Genomic DNA, 21140 nt, shown 5'->3' with positions numbered 1-21140 from the left:
GGTGCGCATATAGACAAATACATATTTTTAACTCACATTCAATGAACCTAACAATATTTTTCGGAACATTTGAGCAAGCAGAGCTCTCGAGATTCGACTCCAGAACCTCGAAGCTGTGGGGCAGCCGTGTTATCCACTTGCGTTACAAACACTTCCACATCTGTCCACTGTTGGCGCTGTGGTGCCGATGTCGACCAATAAACCCGCAGTGTGCTTGGCTGGCTGGAGATGTGAACATCGCACAGTGGAACTAACTAACCACAATGGCGACTGCTGGTGGAACAGCAGACCCGGGATCAACGGCCCCGACAGGTATTTGGCCAACACTCATTTGGATTTATTTACCTCCTAACTAAGCATACGAAAGCCACTGATGTGACATTCTATAGCGGCGAGTAACGACGGTGGATGCTGTGCCTTGAATTCGGCAAGGCTAGGTTGCTAAGCTAACAGTGAGCGGAGAAAAATGAACCGGCGTCTATAGTTGTCTTGTGATAGTTCTGGCGAAGCTCAGTTTCGCCCAAGAGATTTTAATTCGGTTTGGCTAAGTAGCAAAGACCACTGTAGTTCGATTGTTGGATATTGTTGTCAAATTGATCATTTATTTCCTGATGTAACATCGAGATAACTGTATACAAGGTCCTTGCAGTGAGTTTATAGACTCCCTGTCATTATTTTGTATGAAATTATGATGTGTTTGTGTTTCAACCAAGCAAAAAAAATGCTAAGATGATAAATGTTGTCGAGAAAGTCTTCTTACTCCCTATCTTTCTCCGTTTTTCATTACAAGTTTAAAATAATCAAATGTCTTATTCCATCCGCTTCTTTCTACGCGTTGTGGAATTATGTTTTCTTACTATTTTAATGTTTGCCTCGGATGTGTTGCAGCAAGCGTTGTTTATTTTTCCGATTTGTGTTCTATTGATTTGTGTCTCACTTCTTTGGAAAAAGCAAATGACAAAACAATTTTACTTAGGGGATTTTCATCCTTCTGGGGTTTGTTTAACACTGGTGCCTTGACTTACTGGTTTGTATAACTTGTTTTTTACCCAATGGTGTTCTCTCATGTTTATAATAAAGCAAAGTAGTTTTATTGTATTAAAAAAAAAAAAACACTTAAATGAAAAAATATAATGATCAACTTGACAAGATTTTTGTTTTGTTTTTTGTTTATCTCACCTAAAATTTGGAAAATCAAGTTTTGGGTTCTGAAGAAATTGAGTCTGTCTGTGTGTTTCCTTTAAAAATAGCATTGAAATGAGAATAAACTGTTTGAAACATAACTTTGAATATAACTTAAATACATCTTAACTTATCTCCGGGACTGTTTTGCTCCATCAGCTAGAGAAACACTCTCCGATTGGCCAATTGAAGTTAGCAACCTATAAATTCGTACGGGTCGAAATTTATAATTGGGGTTCTCTTAGTCGATGCAACAAAAACATAAGGCGTTTCAAAAAAGTGTCTCTCGCCCTTTAACACTCAACTTAAATAGTTTTTACCAAACAAGCAATGTGTACTGTAGAATAAGTCCTATATTCGCAATCAAGCGTTTTTTTTTCATATCAACTCCTTGCGCTGTCCAATTTGACTGCCCTCTTTGTGAGTCAAGGTACCACTGCATTTCTCATAAAAATACTTTTTTTTTCGCCTGCATTAATTTGCATCACCCCACCCCTCCAAATATCCTCAATGTAAATAAAGCGCTTCCTTTTTGAAAAATGTTCCTTTTGTCAAAATTGTGTGCTTCTAAACAATGATCGGAGTTGCTACTCCAGTTTTGAAAAATAGTAGCTGGAGGGGTGAGAAAAGTTGCTAAACATAGCTACCAAATTGCTAAGCTGGCAACAGTGACTGCTTTTATAAATTAGACATCTGAACCGTTTTGTTAGTGTAAGCAGTGGCGAGATGCTTTGAACTGGGGAAGCCGCTTAAAACAGATTGGCATGGCAATTAAAAAAAACAAAACAAAAAAACCTAAATAATAAACCGTCTACTTCTGTTTCTTATTATATGATTACTGTTTAAATAGCTCAGCGGGCCGGATCAAATTGTCTCACGAGATGAATATGGCCCACGGGCTGCTCCCCACATATGCACTAATCCGTTTAGATGTATAGCACTTACATTCCCATTCACACCGTACTATTTAATCACTGCATAGCCACATGGACAGAATGTGTGAACACGAAATAGTAGCGTGCAAGAACGATAGCTAACAAGTGTGCTGCCAAGCAGCCCAGTTTCCAAATCAAAGACAGAACTTCAAAGCTTATTCCCTCAATACAGACTGAAAATGTTTGGAGAAAACGCATGGCCTATATTGTTGTGTAAACGCTGCAGGCTACGTGCAAAAACAATTGTTTCTTATAGTGAATACCAGATGGTTTGTAGATTGTCAATGGTCCTAATTGGGTTAAGTCTGTTTTTGCAGTATCGTATGTGATATTATCTTGAGCAACACACTGCAAACTTTGATACAAGTTCCAGTGTATATCAATTTTTGAATACCGCTTATTTTCTGATATGTTACAAAGTTGGCCTATTTCTGTTATCAAAGTTGCTTTTCTACTTGATGGCACAATATATGTAGATTCTCTGTCATCTTGGTCATAATCTTTAAAAGTTGAATTGATGCAAAGGAAGTCCTGTTTGTTAGATTTGTTCTGCAACTCGGGCAACGTTGCTTTTAGGTTAGTTATTTCTGGTTTTATCATCACCTGACGTTTACCAACACTTCGACCTTTAATTGGTATGCTAACTCTTTTTATAGCTTTGGAGTAGATTCGTTTTCAATCTTCAGATTTGCTAATAGTATGACCTGCATTTTGAGGTATATTTTTGATCAATTGTACTGTTTTTTGGGGGGGGGGTTCAAATTTTGCGATTTCACCGCATTCTGTCTGTGTTTTCTTTGAATTGATACAAATCATGAAAAATAATAAATCCTGTGATTATGATATCGCATGTCTCTTTTTGAGCCATATCCTGCTTTCCAGATATTAGGACTAATTTCTGGAGAAGAGCGCTGCGGCGAGGTACTGGCATGGGTGTGAACCAAAACTGCATGGCGAGGAATGCACTTTTACGTAACAAAAAGCGTCTAGTCTAGCACAGGGGTGGCCAAGTACAGTCCTCGAGAGCCGCAATCCAGCCTGTTTTCAATATTTCCTTTCTAACAACACACCGGATCCAAATAAATAGCTCGTCAGCATGCTCTGCAGAATCCTGCTAATGACCCTGATCATTTCAGATGTGTTGGTTGAAGGGAAACATCGCAAACAGGCTGGATTTTGGCTCTCTCGGACCGGATTTATGCACCCCTGGTTTTGCAGAATGTTGCTCGTTGTTGACCAATGGAATAAACAGCAGTGTGGTTATGCTAATCACAAGTAGATGACTGCCTTATTAATAGTCCTCATGGCTTGGAGTACCCTCTGTGTCTGAATGCAGTTGTGAGTGTACCTCCAGGTGTATCCCTTTGCATGTGTTGACCTGCGGCACTGCTGCATTGAAGTAGCTGTTGCCACTGGTTACAGCCAGTGAGACGTGCTCTCAGAGTGGGCGAGAAAGGACTGGAGTGTTAAATGCAACATTTATATAAGAGAACGACATTGAACATAATTCCAAACTCACTTTGTGGTGTCGATTCAAATCTATACATTATTTTTGTGTGTATTATGGGTGGAACATGTTATACTAGTCGCTGTATCTACTTTCAGTCTCCACATCAACATTTAAAGCTTGAAGTCAACTAATCGCTTATAATGTGTTTTTGGCATGTGGTCTTAACAGTACAAAGGGCTTTTGATTTGCCTGTTGGCTCTTTAGAATAGCATATTGTCCTGCCAACTAGATGATGTTTTTATACATCAGCGAGCTGCTGAAATTATGCAAATAAGGTGATTGTGGAGGAATATAGTGGTTAGCTGTGCTAGCTTCTATCATACTAAGTAGATTATACACAGATATGATTAGCTTTAATATATGCAAATTTGATGATTGGTTACAATTCCATAATTACCAGACTCTTTAATGTCGCCGCTTGCAAAATAAGACATTACTAACAAACAGTCCGCCCACCCCAACCCTTTATTTTTATTGTCCTGAACATTTATTGGTGTTTTGGGAAGAATCTTTTAGGATTATTTCCCCCTCATGCATTTCATTGGGTGTCAATTATATGCAATTTTTGGCTATTTGTCCACTTGGCTGGTCGCTATTCACCTTAAATAACAGGGCTCGACTGTAAAGTAGAACTAGGCAACATGCCCACAAATATAATCTATTTTTCAAATGGATTTTGATCAAAGTATTGAACCCAACAAACATTTTTTTAAAGATTTGATTTACTAAAAAATAAATTCTATGCCAAATGTTGAGACTTCCATATTTTATTCTGGTTTGATTCTCAATTTTAATGCAAACTTAACATTTATAGCTTGCGGGGGGAAAATAGTCATAACTTGTTCGTAACTTGCTTAATTGCCAGTTAAGTATTTAGTAACTATTGTAAACACGTGTTGTAAACAACCTATCTATCATTATGCCACGTTTGCTAAACCTCAATTCCACAATTAGCTAATTTTCATTTTGTTGATTTTATTTTTTTTTAATGACAAATCAATCAGATTTATTACCCAGTCCTACTGTTAAGTAAAAAAATTGTTTAAATATATTTCCTGATTGGTCTTTTTTTTTTTTTTTTTTAATACCTGTCGTCTCTGATTGTGTAAACCGGACTACCTATCATTACTATAGACTTAAACTATTAATACCAGTAGAATGAAGGTAGCTTATAGTAATCGCAAAAAGTTCTTTAAATATTACTTATGGTTTTAAACATTTATTTGTGGTTTGTCTAAATCGTTCTTTACGTAGGAGTGGACTGTGGCATAAATATTGGTTGAGAACACCTGTAATGTGCAAAAAAATATCAATAGCGTCAATTAAAAATCACGTTCAATTGCCAATTCAGAACTTTACCAAACAAGTTATCTGCACTGACATTGACATACGGCACCTGTTGCCAGTGTTTAAAAGTGTCTCAACCTCCGTTTGTCTGCATCTGGTATAAAATAGCTGCTAGCTAGCAGTGCTCGAGTGCTCCATTACAGGCTGGCGAGAAAGACGTACATGACTCTGCACACTTTGATGCTGACTCCCTGACAGGGTTGCTGTTCCTACTGATCAATTTTTAACAAAACATGCTGATTGAAATTTGCTGTTTGAGTTGGCAAATTTGTCTCATGGATCAGAATTAATTGAGAGGGATTTGTCTCAAATTGAATGTATCTAGAGTGGAAAATAGTGTTCTTCCAAGCACAGTTTAAATATTAAAAAAAAAAAATTGATCATCAAAAATGTATAACTTTTTAATTCTAAATTCGGTGGAAATGTGTTACTCAGTCTTCTGTGTTTATAATTGGGGCGGCTTGGTGGATGAGTGGTTAGCACGTCTGCCTCAGCGTTACTCCCCGAGCCCGTGTGGGTTCTTTCGGGACGTTATGGCTTCCTCGCACGCAGGTATATTGGTCCCCAACTACTGCTCGTAGTCTTCTTCTACTTCCTGTCTGCTTGAGAAGCTGCATTTTGTTAATGAAGATGGTAATTGCGGAAAGCTCCTGAGGTCCTCGCTGAATCTGGAGCAGCTAGCTCAGGGGAAGAGAAGTTCCAGTTCTCATCGAGCTGCTGCTATCAGAAGTAGTACTTAGTAAATGTGGCCACACACACAAGTACGGGCTCATTATCGACCTCATTTGTCATCAATAGCTTCTCGTGCTAAAAATAGCTCATTAACCAGCAGTCGTTTAACAGATTTTCCCAAGCACAGGCGAGGTGAAACACAGTTGCTCATGTTTGCTTTGTGTTTTAGGGACCAGTGGCATCTTCAAAGGAGGCCCTTCTGAGGTAAGGATGCACTCTGGACAGTACACCTGTCACTCACAGCACTAGTACATTGACCACTTTAAATCATTCCTATTAGGTGTGAAATGAGCTGTTGCTGCCTGTTCTTTTGTCTGTCATAAGATGTCCTCTCCAATGTTGAAGCAATCTCTTTTGTATTTGAGTCATGCTCAGTTGTTGACACCATACAGGAAACCACCTCACTTATTTGACTTGACCTCAAATGCTTTTGAAAATCAGCACATTGGACGTCATAGTTACATGCTATATTGCTGTAGTGTACATTGTATTTATTTATTTATTCATTCATTTATTTATTGCCTGTGTCATTTAATCCAGAAAATTCCCTGGCACTAGCACCATGTACTATTTTTACAGCTGTGGAATCTGTTCCTGCGTGATTGTGTAGGGTAAATAAAACGCAAAGTGTTTCTCAATAGCGAGCAAAAGAACACATGACGAGTTTATAGCCACCATTTTGTTGTGCATCCAAATGGCTAGGGTAACTCATCAGTCATCTGATAACGATTAGTACAGTCATTTACAATCATATCAGCAATCTAAAATGGTTTCCTGTTTGACTGGTCTGGTCGAGCCTATGAGAGAATCTAACTCATACAATTCTATACCATCTTATTTAGCATTTGGCACGCTAGCATTATGAAGCGAATTAAAAAGTAGTGTTCTATGTATTCAGTTATTGTCATACTGCCTGAAGTGTTAGCTTCAAAAAGTAGGAGTTGTGGTCCATATGCTTGTTTTTGTAAAAAAAAAAAAAGCATGTTTCTTACAATTGAAAAATTAATGAATGTAAAAATAAATTAGTTTCCTACCTTGTCTCCAGTATTATCTTGCAAAGGAGACATATCTAATATCTGATTATTTTCACAACGATTGTTTGAAGTAGAAAGCATTTTTAATTGAAGCAAATCAAATCTTTTTGAATCAAAAATTGATACTGAATGAAATTGTAGACCCCAAAATCAAATTTAATGTAATCATGAGACAGCTACAGATTACCACCCCCAATGACTTTAAAGATGAGTTGAGAAACAGATGAATACCACTTCCATCATTGCCCAAGTGGAGTTCATCATCCGTTTTGCAAAGCATTGTTTGTAGTTTGCTAACAAAGTGTTGCATCCTTTTTGTTTTGTTTTTTTAACTCATTCACTGCCGATGGTGACGATAGAAGTCACAGATCTATTTTAATGGACCAGCTGTGTAAGTTAGAAACTTAACAGGGCTTGCAGTGAATGAGTTAAACTAGAATGCCACCATATCATGCCTCTTATTCCACTCCCTCAGAAAAAAGAAAAAAAATGGTGACCTTTGATTTTGTCTTGCCACTAGGAGTGCAATAATAATTTAATTATTACCTCTGTGAGACATTGCAGAGTGTGTTATTTCTGTAAAGGCCTCTCATACATTGATCTGTTTGGGCTGTATTGGTGCATTACAGTGGACTGAATCAAAAACTAGTGCTTACAGACAAGTCCAGCTTTTACCTGCCCCCTTTTTGAATATCTGTTCTCCCCATCTACTCAGATGCCCGGCTCCTCAGGCACCACTCAGAGTATGAAAAAAACCATCGGCCACCGGGGAGTTGAGACCACCACCGGAGAGACCACCTACAAAAAGGTTAGAGCTGGGTTGCTGTGGGGGTCAGTGACATGAGGTGATTGACACTAGCAGCCGAATAGGGATTCATTTGAATTTGTTCAACCTTACGAACGGCTCTTTCTCACTGACTGCTGCAGACGACCTCCTCTGCCCTCAAAGGTGCCATTCAGTTGGGCATTACTCACACGGTGGGCAGCTTGAGTCAGAAAGCTGAGAGAGATGTGCTCATGCAGGATTTTGTGGTGGTTGAAAGTATCTTTTTCCCGAGGTTGGTAGTGCACGGAAGGTTGTTTAGCATGTTTTTAGCTCATCTCACTGTATCATGTTTTGATTTTGTTCACTCCAGGGAAGGCAGTAACCTGACTCCAGCTCACCACTATAGCGATTTCCGTTTTAAGACCTACGCTCCCATCGCCTTCCGTTATTTCAGAGAGCTGTTTGGCATTCGGCCAGATGACTACCTGGTTAGTACTTGAGGCACTTTGCAAAATATTCAGAAAAAGATGTGTCAATCAACCTAAAAAAAGAAGCATTAAAGACGGTCGGATGTCTTATGACCGTATCTTGTTCTTTTCTTCAAGTATTCTCTGTGTAATGAGCCACTAATCGAGCTCTCCAACCCTGGAGCCAGTGGCTCGGTCTTCTATGTCTCCGGTGATGATGAGTTCATCATTAAAACTGTCCAGCACAAAGAGGCAGAGTTTCTCCAGAAGCTACTTCCTGGATATTTTATGGTGAGTCTGAAGATGTTTTAGTCATTATAATGTAAAATGAGTTATTTAAGCCTCCATCCACATTCAAATCTTTACACATCTTGTTTTTCCTTCTAGAACATAAACCAAAACAAGCGCACACTGCTGCCCAAATTCTACGGACTTTACTGCATCCAGGCAGGGGGCAAGAATATTCGTATAGTTGTCATGAACAATCTCCTACCCCGAATAATTCCCATGCACCTCAAGTACGACATGAAAGGTTCCACTTATAAGAGACGGGCGTCGCCTAAGGAAAGAGAGAAGGCCGTTCCCACGTACAAAGACCTCGACTTTATCCAGGATTTGCCCGATGGCCTGCAGCTGGAGGCAGACAATTACAATGCTCTAACCAAGACAATTCAGAGGGACTGCCTGGTGAGTCGCCAAGTGGTGCGGTTTGGCTTTTATATTGCGAAGATGTGGTGCAAGATGTATGCCTGTCTCAAAAGGCATTTGTATATATCCTAATGAGCGTGTTATATTTGTATTTGTCAGTAAGGAGCTAGGTTTAGTGGAGGTTTTGGAGCTGTGCTTCCGTCAGTTTTTCAGGATCATAATTTGTAATATACCCTCATTTTTTATTTTGTTTTTTTTTTGTTTGTTTCTCAATTAGTGTGTTGGGGTAATAAGTGTTTTGGGGTCAGTGGTATCATATTGGTAAATCTTTCCCACTGTGTTTCAAGCCTTGATAATTCATGTTTTGTTTTGTTTTTTATATAGGACTGTTTTTGCTAATCATTGAGTTTTTGCAGGTTATATCCCTCAAACTCAAACTTTTATGACTTTTGAATTGAACATGCTTAAGTTCAAGCATTCAGAGCTTATGTGAGAACTTGTTCTTAACCAAAGCTACATACTAATCCTTTGCTTACTTTGAGAGATGCAACCATTTTGTCAAAGTATGGAAGTGCCTGCAGGCATCTCATGTTGTACAAGCAACTAATCATACATTGTAGAAGGGCAATAGAGTCAGTGCGTGGTAAGTATTAAATTTCTCTGCCGAGTCACTCTGACTTGCCTGTTGCAGTCTTACTAGTTGATGCATGAAAAAAGATCACATCAACAGGCTCATGTGATCATCTCAGGTAACTTGACTGGCCACTTTGAAACTGTTTGCTTTGAATCTAAAATGCCAGGAGGCTCTCAGTCTTTGACAACCATGTCGCTATCAAAAAAAGATGAAAAAAATGGTATATGCGATCGTTTTCAATTGGCGGCTAGTGGAAAATGTTTTTAAAGCTATTAATTGCACATGAAAAATATTGTCTAGTTATTTAAGCATTAAATATGAACTTGATACTGTTGAAAATGGTTGAATGAGTAATTAATATCTGAAATTAAACTGCGAATATGCAAAAAAATAACTAATTGAACGTGATTCTGTAAAAAAAAAATAGCAGACCGACTAGTGAAAAAATAATAGTGATAATATTTTTACATGTGATATGATCGCATCTTTTGTTGATATTGCAGACTATGTCTATTTCGGTGAAGGAGGGGAGGTGATATTGGGGATTTTGCACATGCATACATAGGCATTGTAATGATGCTTAAAGATACTCCAATGTCCAAACTTTAATGTTGACCTCTTAAAAAATGTTATGTTTATGATAAAGCTCTTGCAGAGTTTCAAGATCATGGATTACAGTCTGCTGATGGGCATTCACAACATGGACCAGGCCAGTCGGGAGCGGGCGGGGGGCTATTCCGGGGACAGCGGGGGGTCAGAGGGAGCAGTGACACCGGATCAACGGCGACCTCAAGCCCAGAAAAGTCTTTACTGTACAGCCATGGAGTCTATCCAGGGAGAGGCGCGGGGAAAGGGCGCTCTGGATTCCGAAGACCAGTGAGTTTAATTGCCCAACCTCAAAATGCTGGTTTGTAATCTGCAACCTCTGAATCATCTCTCGTGTTTTGGCTTTGCAGCATGGGAGGCATTCCAGCTCGTAACGGAAAAGGAGAGCGCTTACTCATCTACATTGGCATCATAGACATCCTCCAGTCCTACAGGTTTCTGACTCAAGTGATTTGTGCTATTGTTATTGCGTTTGTCTAACATTGTCTTCATCCTATTCTTTAGATTTGTTAAAAAGCTGGAACACTCCTGGAAGGCGTTAGTACATGATGGGGTAAGATACTGCTCAATAAGATGGAAAAATGGTATACAGCGAAAGTCATTAACAAACATGTCACTCACTAGGTCGGGCCCTGCCTTTAAAATCACACATCGTCAGAGTACATTGTAGAACGAGAGGATGGCAACCCATTTGAACAAAAAGTATTCAGAGATAGACTGACCGTCGCCAACGTTGATATCTATTTGACATTTTGATTGTCAAATAACCCTTGATAGTCTCATAATTAGTTGGTAATTTTTTAATTTTATTAGAAATTCTGCTGACTGGGAACATTGCACCTTTTTAAAGTTTGTTTTAAGTTTATTTAACTTTGTAAGGCATGTTGGCAGTGAATAGGTTAATAATGTAAACTTAGAATACTAGATTCTAGAAATATTCTCTGGCTTTAGCCTTGTTTTTGTTGTTTAATTGCAGGACACAGTTTCAGTTCACAGACCTGGCTTCTACGCAGAGCGCTTCCAACAGTTCATGTGCAACACAGTTTTTAGGAAAATTCCATGTAAGTGTACATCCGTGTTTTGTTTTTAAAATGACTTACAATATAGCTTAGTGCTTTGCTAGTACAGGAAACTGGGCACTCTTCAATAGTATATCCTCTGTCCTCTGTAGTAAAGCCTTCCCCATCTAAGAAGAGCCGCGGTGGAGGTCACGGTGGTCTGAGGAGGGCCCCCACTCTGGGAGCTCCCACCCCACTCTCTCATTCAACGGGGCAGTCAGCCATGGACCCGCGACTGGTTTACCGGCCCCATTTTAAAAGCACAGAGTCAGAAGCAGACAGTGGTAAGAACTGAAGCGATGAAAGAGTCGCTCAAATTGGCTCATGCAGAAATTCCGTTCCCTAATTTAGATGTTACTTTTAGTAGTTCAGCCAGGCAGACCGGATCTGGTTCCCAGGACCCCGCCGCTGCATGACAACCCTGCTGACTGCGAGGCCAACCTCTCCACCTCGTCTGTAGGCAGCTTAGAACTCTCTTCCTCTCCTCCTCTAAGGTAAAGGGTCAACAAAGTAATTGGTCGTGTGTGATGAGAGATCAAAAGGTATACCTTGGCAAATTAACCACTGTCACTGAATTGGTTAAAGAACCGTTAATTATTTAATACAAATAATGTTACTTTGCTCATCTACCTATTTATCAACGTAAACAACTAATAAATGCTCTTCCTGAAAGTGGCTGAAGTGCAATCTAGTGTGTACATCTGTTGGCATTCTTGTAAGAGAATATTTGCGAAATGTCATTTTCTACTGGCGCAATTTTAGAACAGCAGTTCTCAACAGTGGCTACAAGTACTCCTGTGTCAGCAAATGTAATTTAATACTGTGCTTGGAACAGTGCATGTTTCTTTTCCAATAAGTGTAAATTAATTGAAACATGAGGCAACTTACTGTTGCAATTTTGTGTTACAAGGGACCTCTTCGCAAAATGTCCATATCCTTTTTTGTTAAGTTTGATGTGGCTGTGTATTTGTATTTCATGATGCAAGTTTCTGGCAAATGAGCCAGAAAAAAAGAATAAAATATGCTTTGATATACCATTTCAAATGTAGTTCCAAAGTTTAACAAGTCACACTCGTATGACACAGCACAGTCTTGTTTTTCTTCCCCATCAAAAAAAAACAACCTTTGAGCTGGTCAGGAAGGAAAAAATATTTCACAGTAGGTACTGGTGTATCTTTGAGAAAAGGTTGAGATCCACTGTTTTAGTACGCACCAGTATAGAGATACAGATTTTGTGAGGGTGTCTATGCTCAATGTTTTGGAGACACTGTCCCAGTCAAGTTGTGTTTTCAACACTATCTTGCTATGATGTCTAGGTCTGTTGGGGTGGAGGTGCACAAATCAGCTCACACAGACAATGACCAGGGTGCTTTTCGCAGGTAGTGACACACACAGACACAGGATACTTTTAATATTTTCTTATGTTGTTATCTTTTTCCTAAATAAACACGCTTTATTGAGTTTGACTTGTTTGTCTTTGCAGCTTTGAGGGTGAGGCCAGCGGAGACCATTCAGGCCATCTGTCTGGAAGTGAAGACGTAGTTTCATTGTCTGACATCATCCCCGAGACCAACATTAATTTTGTATGTCTGACCGCTATCTTCTTAAAGTCTAGTTGACATCATACAGTGTGAAGTATAGTTGTATAGAGTAAATGTAAATCTCTAGTTTCAGCTATATAGGATTTGTAACCCAAATAGAGATGTCAGTTTAATGAATTAATTGTGATCAATTAATTACAATCATAGTTAAAGTCTTAATTGTTTTAATGACAATCTAATTTCTAATCTTTCTGCTTTCTGTATGGTGATTAGATCCATTTTTAGGCATTGGGCTTCTTGTGTTGTTGGGGGGGGTGGAAAACATTGGCCAATCACATCATGAAGTAGACATTGATTGGCTGTCATTTTAGGTTTGGCATAACCTGATTGCCTTCTGTTGTGGGTGAGAGGGCATATGAGTTGTTGGTGCGCTAAAATGTCAATTTAACTTTAAAAAAAAAACCCAAAACAAAACGCTATAACGGTAAAAGTTTTAAAAAATTGGATAAAGACAGTGTTATGCAGTCTTGCATACCACAGTAGCACCTTGATTTTAGCCTACCACATAAATGCAAAGACCCAGCCTGGGCAGCAGCCGCGCCTAACAATGGCAACAAACACACTAAATATAGCGAGACATAACAAAACTGTTTGCCAAACTAAAATCAAGAACATAAGTGTTTTACATTTGAGCAAATCTAAAACAGGATTTCTTTCTTTTTTTTTTTTTTTAATCTCTACAGTTAAATTCTAATTATTTGGCCATTGACAAAAGAAGACAGCATTGCTCCAGCTGAATGTAAATGGTTACAATTGCATCTGTTGATAATTCATTTATATCTTGACAGATTTTGTTTTGATTTTTTTTTTAACCTCACAGTAAACAATTGGATTAAGTGCCATCTGAGGAAGAGACATGCCTGGATGATGCGTGGCTGAGCGAAAGATAAGACAGCAAAAGCTTCCCATCAAGTCAGAAGCGTGGCAGCCCTTTACCCACGCTCCCATTTGAAACACACACGAGGGTTACTGAAGGAGGTGGAAAAGACGCAGAGATGGCCTCCACACAGCTCTGCGTGCGTGTACGTTGTCTTTCCCAGCCGTCAACACTGTCACACATGTCCCACAACGCCAGGAATGAGGGTTATGACCACAAATCCACAATTACAGTTTTTTTTTCCGTTCCCCTTGTCTGCGGATCGTGAGAGTAGTGAAATGGTGGTGAGTCACTTTGTGAAGCACAGCGTGGAGTGTGTGTGTGTGTGTGTGTGTGCGTGGGGGCACGGATGAGAGCAGTTCACTGAAGTAAGTCTGAGTGGGATCTTAGTTGCGTGACGCCATTTATTTTAGTCTTCCGGTTACAGTACATGGACTTCCACCCGGTACCTTCCCAGCAGGCACCCTCGCTCTGCGCCGCCCCGTGTTTTTAGAACAAGACTTACACTTGCTGCTGTCCCACTCTGCAGTCACGTCATCTTAAAATCGCCAAGTGTTTTGTTTGAGTGATGGTAGAGGAGTGGCTTGAACCAGTGCTAGACGATCAGGTATTTACGCCGGTTGATACTGCTGGAAGCCGTTGCGGCGCTGCTGAATGTGTACGTCCCCCTTTTCGGAGAATGTGTCTTATTTAAATGGATCAGCGTCTCATGTGACCATATGTGCTAAACATTTCTATCATAATGCCGCCAAGTGCAGTTGGCATCTAATACGTACTTGTCAATGAAGTATTGTTCAGCCAACGGCGACAACCATTTTCCAGAAGTGGTCATTTTGTCAGTCGCGTCTGTGCCTTCTTTTTTTTTTTTTTTTTTTTATTCCCCTTAAGTGGTTTTTTTTTTTTTTGTTCTCTCGTCCACCATGTGATGCACGACTGATCTTTTGTTTTCCTTTTTTTTCTTATTTTTAACAGTGAGCACAAACTTGCCTTATCACTACAGTGGAAAATTCCCGCACGTCATTTGTATGTTGATAAATATCTTCATGCAAACAAGTACTTCTTTTATGGAGTATCATGGCCTCACACCATAAAATGTAAAGTTCGGGTTTAAAGTTCGAAGGACAAAGTCATAATTTTAATGACTAAATATCTATGTGCATTGTTGATATTTACGCTTTCATATATAGTTGGTGGTTCCAAGAATAGTCCAGCTGCTTTGCTGAGTGTCCAAAATACCAAACAGATTTTTGAGTAGCAGCCAACATCTCAATCTCAGTAGTTTGATATACCTCTGAGCAATTCAATGGTATTGCAATTTGCTTTGTTCAAGTATAATTGCAATTGTTTTATTTAAAAAAAATTGCAACTATCATGAAACAGCAAAGTCATTCTTGTGAAATTATGACTGATTTTATTTTTTTACATCAAAACGTGATTTGTCATATTGCAACTTTTTTCATCAAAATAGAAGACACAATTTTCCAGGAAATTTTGCATTTTCTTATAAAATTGCAAGTTTTCATCTCAAGTATGACTGGTTACAATTTTAAAAGTGAATGTCGTACTATACATAAGATTGTAAGTTGCTTAAATTAGAATGTTGAGGAGAAAATTTTGTAAAATTGCAAAAATTCATCAAATATCATGTTGTGAATTTATATGTTTTCACATCTATTCTCAATTAACTTTTTCCCTCATAAAAATTTCACTTAATTTTTAAGATTGCACCTTTTTTACATACACTTTTTATATACACTTTATCATAAAATGGCAAGATCTGAATATATCTTTTTTTTTCTATTACGATGTTATTTAAGATTGCACCTTAACAACAGAAGTCACAATATTATGAGGGAAAATAGAATTTTTTCTAGTATATTTTTTTTTCAAATGACAGCTTTATTCTCATGTCTGACTTAAGTAACAATTTTAAGATTGAAAAAAGTCAATTGACAATATTCTTACTATTGCAAAGTATTTAAGTTGTTTTATGAGGAAAGAATTTGACTTTTTGTAAAAGTGTGACTCATAAAATAACATGTTTTCTTGTGAAATTATAATTCCTGTAACTTTTTGTCCATTCTTAAGATACACATTTTTCGTCATATTACAAGTAGAAAAGTTGCTATCTCTATTAATTTTATAATAAAATTGCAACATCATTCTTGCGAGCTTTTGACTGACTTGTAAAATTGCAACTATTTAATAATCACAGCATTATTCTCATGTGTGACTGAAGTTGTTTTAAACTTTAATTCAAGAATTCAGTTTGCCAAAATTGTTAAGTTATATTTTAAGAAAAAATTCTGCATTTTTTTTTTGTAAAATTGTGACTCAAAATTAGTTTTGTTGTGAAATTATGACTATCATGTTAAATTTTTTGCCTCACAAAAATGTTCATTTTTAAAATTGCATCTTTTTCGGCATATTAGAAAAGTCGTAATCCCACAAGAAATAATTGCAACTTTTCCTAAAATCAGGGCTTTGTTTTCAGGCAATTATGACTTTCTTGGGACATACATTTTCACTCACTAACTTTTCCAGTTTCTTGTCGAATTAGAAAAGTTGCAATCTGAGGAAAAATCACAAGTTAGTTTTATAAAATTGCAATTCATCATGAACTTTTTTCTCTTCAAATTATAACTTGTAAAACACTTTTTTTCCACATCAAATGGCAATCTGAGAAGGAAAAATCACAAGTTTTTTTTCGTAAAATGGCAGCTTTATCATGATTTTTTTTTCACTTGAAATTATAACTTGTAAAACGATTTTTCTTCTAGTCAAATGGAATCTTTAGTCCTAAGACTGAATCTTTTTACATCAAATTGGAAGTCACACTCCTAGATAAAAAGAACTAGGGATAGATTCACTAAATTGTTGCAAATACTAATTTTGCTTTATTCGTGCAAAGATTATTTTAGAACTAGGACAATATCGTCCTGAGATTCATCATTTGTGTCCACACACTGGACATCTGTTTTTGGTGTATATCTTCTGACTTATTGGAGCTACCTCATGAGGTCAGGAGAGGACATCCTTGCCTTTCCGATGATGTTTGGTTGGGATGCAATGAACTTTGCTGTCTAGCTTAGATAAAATGGACACAAAAGTGGACACAAATGACGATTCTTTCATCACTCAAACCGAATTCTCTTAAAAAAAAAGTCTTTTCACCTTCAAATCAGTGTGGCCCTAATACTCTAATACTAATACTTTGTACATGTTGATGATTTTCACTCCGATTCCTTCAAGCTGATGTTTCTCAAACTTTGAACCGATGTCATTTTTGACATTTCCAAACCAAAAACATCACACAATCGACCACGAATAGTGAAATACTGATCAGGAGGCTCAGCGGTCGGTAATCACTGCGCATACACTCATACATCAGATGAATTCTAAATGTCTGGTGTTGATCATTTCTGCTGGTTACAGAAATGATGACCTGCCTGAATCCACTCCTGGACCAAACATTTTTAACTCTGCAGAACTATTTTTGTGTATTTTATTGTATGTAGTATTCACAAAGCATTTTTTTTCCTCCTTTGTCCCGTTGTGTTGTTACTGTCATCCCCTTAATGACTTCTTCCACCAGTGAGAGATTTCTCATACACTCACAATATATAGCAAGGAGCAAGGCGTCGTCTCATCTACTGTAATCTTAGCCACATGTGGTCTATGCAGCAGAGTAAGAGAAGGGGCGATGATTAGAGACTGAAAAAAAAACAAAAAACAAGTGTTAGTTCAAAGTGTGTTTTCTAAGCCAGTCAGTGCACCAAAGAGAGGAACAGAGCGAATAGTTTTGCTAGAGTTCAGATCCACCTTTTGTTTATGGTAACAACACTGGTTTGACCTGTGTTGAAGGATTTTGAAACTGGATTTTTATTGTTGTCGTTGTTCAATAGTTTTATGTCTGATAAGCTATATCCGACGTGTATCCAGTGACTTGTTTTTTTCAAGTTAGTATAAGAGATTTTGAGATCACGAGCACATTCCTGTGACATTCTAGTTCTAATTTACTACGTTTGTGGTAGCGTGTAGAGGCGTCTTTTTAAGTAACTTTGGTCTAGTGGAGATGTTTGTGGTGTTAAAGCAGAAATGGAAAATATCCATTTCAAGTTTGCGAAGCTCGCAAGTTCCATTTCGTCGCAGTGCTGTGTTAATGGCTGGAAGCAATCTCGCTGCATGACTGCTGCACAAGCGAAATGTCCTCTGGTGCTTTAATGTGGCGACACTACATTTTGTTCAGCGTGAATGCAATATGAACCACAATCCGCCGCCGCTCACTATACAGAGAAGTCTATTTATTTTAACGACTTGGCTTGAAATGAAAGAAGTTGTGTTTGTACTGTCTAGAAGGATTTGTCCGTTTCTTTAGCTATTATATATGAAGAGGGAGTGTATGTGACAACCTTAATTTTTTTTTCTGATTGTGATACAGCAGAATTATATTCTCTTCGTAACAGATCTGGGTTGTTAGTCGCCCATGCTTTTTTTTTTTTTTTTTTTTTTTTTTTTTACATGAATGTTTCACATGAGCCAATATTGCTGGTTGTCCGATATGCTTCAATGACTATATTTCTACAAAGTGTGTGTACAAACAAATGTGTGTATAATGTACATAGGAGTCACTGAAATGCCTTCTCATGCAATATGTGCTGCCTGTTCCTCCTGCCATGTTTCCATTATGTGGTGGTGACGTTTTCATGCATTCAAAAGATTAAACTCAAGTTTTGTAAATCTTGCTTGTGGTCCCCCTCTCCTCAATGCCGGCTTTCGCGTGAAAGAAGCTTGCGATGGATCTTGGGCTCCTTAAAAATCAAGTCAAGTGTGTTCTAGTATTTTTTGTTGTAGTATTTTTTTGTTTGGTTTTTTTTTTTTTGCAGTTTTGCTGTTGGTCTCAAGGCACAAATGACAAAACCAAATTGAAATTTAAAAATATGATATTGAAGTCTGATAAGGAAAGGACATGACTTTTTAAACAATCCAATTTTAAAAAATGACCTTTATTCGTGTAAGATTTAGCCCAACACATCTACATTCTCCCATATGTTTTCCTTTAATAAAAGTTACAGGACAATCTCTCTCTCCCACAAATTTTTACTGTAACATTTTGACTTTTGTTAAACTTTAATTCCAATGTCATTTTTTGTGGGCGGAATATAATTGGTGTCAGAATGACAAGGATCTTGGGACAACATCCCCTCTAAAGACCAAAAAGTGAGGCTATACAAATTCGATTTCATGTTTGGACCTCATCCTCCACCAAAATGTTGCCAACTATTTCAAAGTCGAGGGCCCTCCAGTTGAACACGTTCCCGGGGGTGAAGTTTGAGTCCTCTTCGTAGCGTTGGATCTCACTTGGTGAGATGACGTAGTCCCACGTGTGAAGTCGCGATATCATGCCGACGAAGGACTGAGTGGCGTCGAAGCCGCCTCCGTATGTATCCTGCTCTTGGCCCAGGACGGTGATGGGCTTGCCGCTGATGGGTTGCCCCGAGTGGATAAACCTCTTGATCGTGGGTTTGCCGTCCACCCACATCTGGCTGATGCCATTGTCAGAGTTCCAGGTGACGCACATGTTGTGCCAGGTGTTGGGAGGAAAAGACAGAGCTAGGAAGTCCGTGCCGCCGTCCCGAGCGTGCATCCTGATGACATCGTCGGTGTTTATCTTGAAGATCACAAAGTCGTTGCTGATCGCTGGCGTGGCCAGAGAGTAGAGGGCGTAGTTCCTGCTTAAATCTGTAATGAATCTGAGTGGACATGATGACAGGAAGTAAGTATTTTGTCCGATTTCTAGGTTAATGAACCACTACTTAAAAGTAATGGATATTTTCAAGTAGTTGGAGCAACACTTTTAGGCAGCTAATTTAACAATAGTCATGTATATATTCTTTATCTTCTGAAAAACTGTTCATTTATTTTACAATCATCATTTTGGTCAGTTCATCAATGTAAATAAAAACGGGATCTTAACTCACCTACCAGATTAAATAAAGGTTAAATAAATATGTCCAGTTGTATGAATAATACTGCCCCCGGGTGGCCAAAACGTGCACACCAGGTGGAGCCACATAATTCCAATAAAATGTGATCTTCAAACTATTTACACGTTTCAAAATTTTGGCCTGGTCCAACTAGTGAATGAAATCAAGGCCAGGAACACGGATTGTTACCTGAGACAGACTGACACTGCGCTGAGGGATGTTTTGGGCGTCAGCAGCTTCACATGATCTTTGGCAGTCTCCCTAGGGAAGACGAAGACTTTGCCAGAGAGATCTGCGCATACATCAAGAATGATTAAGACATAACTACAGTGGAGCGAGCCAACACATCATTCAAAGGGTGAGCATCCATTGTTTAGTGTTACCTAAAACAAGGGCTCTCTTGTGAGAAAAAAAAAAAAAAAAAAACTCTACTGCCCATCACACAAACCACGGCATGGACAAGAGTGAACCCCACTTCATCTGGAATTCTGAGCCCACTTTCCCAATTGTGCTTGTGACACACGCACGTTCCTACCTTTGGTTTCTGCACTACATGATGCAAGCATCACCATGAAAACCAAGAGTTTCTCCATCTGAAATGAAGTCAGCATTGCGGCACTGTACTAAACAATCAAACCTCAAGTTGTCATCCTAAAGCAATATCCTGTTGCATTTAAATATTTTAAAGAAAACAAGCAAACCTTACCTTGTTTTGCCTGCGCAGCTTTGAGCAGACGGATGAGCTCCCGTTAGTCTGCTTTTAAATGTGCCTTGTTTATGTAATAGAGAAGGATTTTGTACTCCTGGACCCTCGAGTAAACAAAAAGGGGATTTTTTTTTAAAATTGTGCAACATAATGGTCTCATCGTGGTCTAATGAGGATAAGTTCTGCAGAAAATGGCAAAATATGAGTGTTGCACTGTCCCTACAGCTCTCTGTGGGTGTCTTATGTTTTCTTTTGATACGCCTGTGGTGTACATTTCACAGAGAAACAAATAGGAATGTTTGTGTCAACTAACCTTGGCCAATGTGTTCATTTGTTTTATGCAAGTTTACAAAGACTTTATTTTGCAATCAATAGCTAGCTGGGCAGTGAAATCTCAACACTATGACTAGAGTCTCTCAATATATAGTATATATACTGTATATATTATATACAGTAGTGTATATAAATATATATATATATATATATATATATATATATATATATATATATATATATATATATATATATATATATATATATATATATATATATATATATATATAAAGTGCTGGGTATTGGGTCTTAAAAGTTTATTGCGATGCATCAAGTTACAGTATTGCAATACGAATTGTGATATTTTGGGCAATGTTTGGTTAAAAAAGACACTCTGACATACATATTAAAATGACTGAAAAAAACAGGAGGAAATTATTAAGATAGACAGATTGTATTTGTTCTTTTTCAGAAGCCACGCATGATTGACATCTCTGAGCACACATTGAACATTCTTTTTCAAAAAGAGCATGTAACATTTTTTTTTATTATTATTTCAAGCATGCTCTTGACTGTGTTAATATGTCTCCAGCAGTTGGGAATACTCTTTCAGATGGCACTAATGTCGCAGGAATACACAGGTAGCACTTTGCCACAAGTTCCAGCACAGGATAGTGGAGACAGTGCTCTTGAACTATAAACCAAACAGATCTGTGACGCCACTTGTGTTGGTGAAAAAAAACACGACAAAGACCATGGAGAAATCTAATGTAATTT

The 21140-nt window shown here is 38.2% G+C and overlaps 2 protein-coding genes across 2 annotated transcripts; one reads left to right on the top strand and one right to left on the bottom strand.

Annotated features, from left to right (window-relative positions):
* The first annotated feature begins 229 nt into the window (after positions 1-229).
* Positions 230-18141, top strand: LOC148425307 (phosphatidylinositol 4-phosphate 5-kinase type-1 alpha-like). Its single transcript, XM_088409741.1, has 16 exons — positions 230-312; positions 5876-5910; positions 7456-7548; positions 7668-7798; positions 7877-7994; positions 8112-8264; positions 8361-8660; positions 9902-10131; positions 10212-10295; positions 10366-10414; positions 10838-10922; positions 11033-11203; positions 11284-11413; positions 12236-12298; positions 12403-12502; positions 13341-18141. Exons 1-16 carry the CDS (start codon positions 264-266, stop codon positions 13341-13343), a joined length of 1794 nt encoding a protein of 597 aa, XP_088265867.1. The 5' UTR covers positions 230-263; the 3' UTR covers positions 13344-18141.
* Positions 18142-18384: 243 nt separating this feature from the next.
* Positions 18385-20199, bottom strand: LOC148425306 (serum amyloid P-component-like). Its single transcript, XM_088409743.1, has 4 exons — positions 20091-20199; positions 19920-19977; positions 19574-19676; positions 18385-19150 (listed from the first exon to the last, which is right to left on the bottom strand). The coding sequence occupies exons 2-4, from the start codon at positions 19975-19977 to the stop codon at positions 18640-18642; spliced, it is 672 nt and encodes a 223-aa protein (XP_088265869.1). The 5' UTR covers positions 20091-20199; the 3' UTR covers positions 18385-18639.
* Between the last annotated feature and the right edge of the window lie 941 nt (positions 20200-21140).

The sequence above is a fragment of the Hippichthys cyanospilos genome, chromosome 3, assembly GCF_059441005.1.
Source record: "Hippichthys cyanospilos isolate Australia breed blue-spotted pipefish chromosome 3, RoL_Hcya_1.0, whole genome shotgun sequence".
Lineage (NCBI taxonomy): Eukaryota > Metazoa > Chordata > Actinopteri > Syngnathiformes > Syngnathidae > Hippichthys > Hippichthys cyanospilos.
This window is presented reverse-complemented; position numbering and strand designations above follow the sequence as displayed.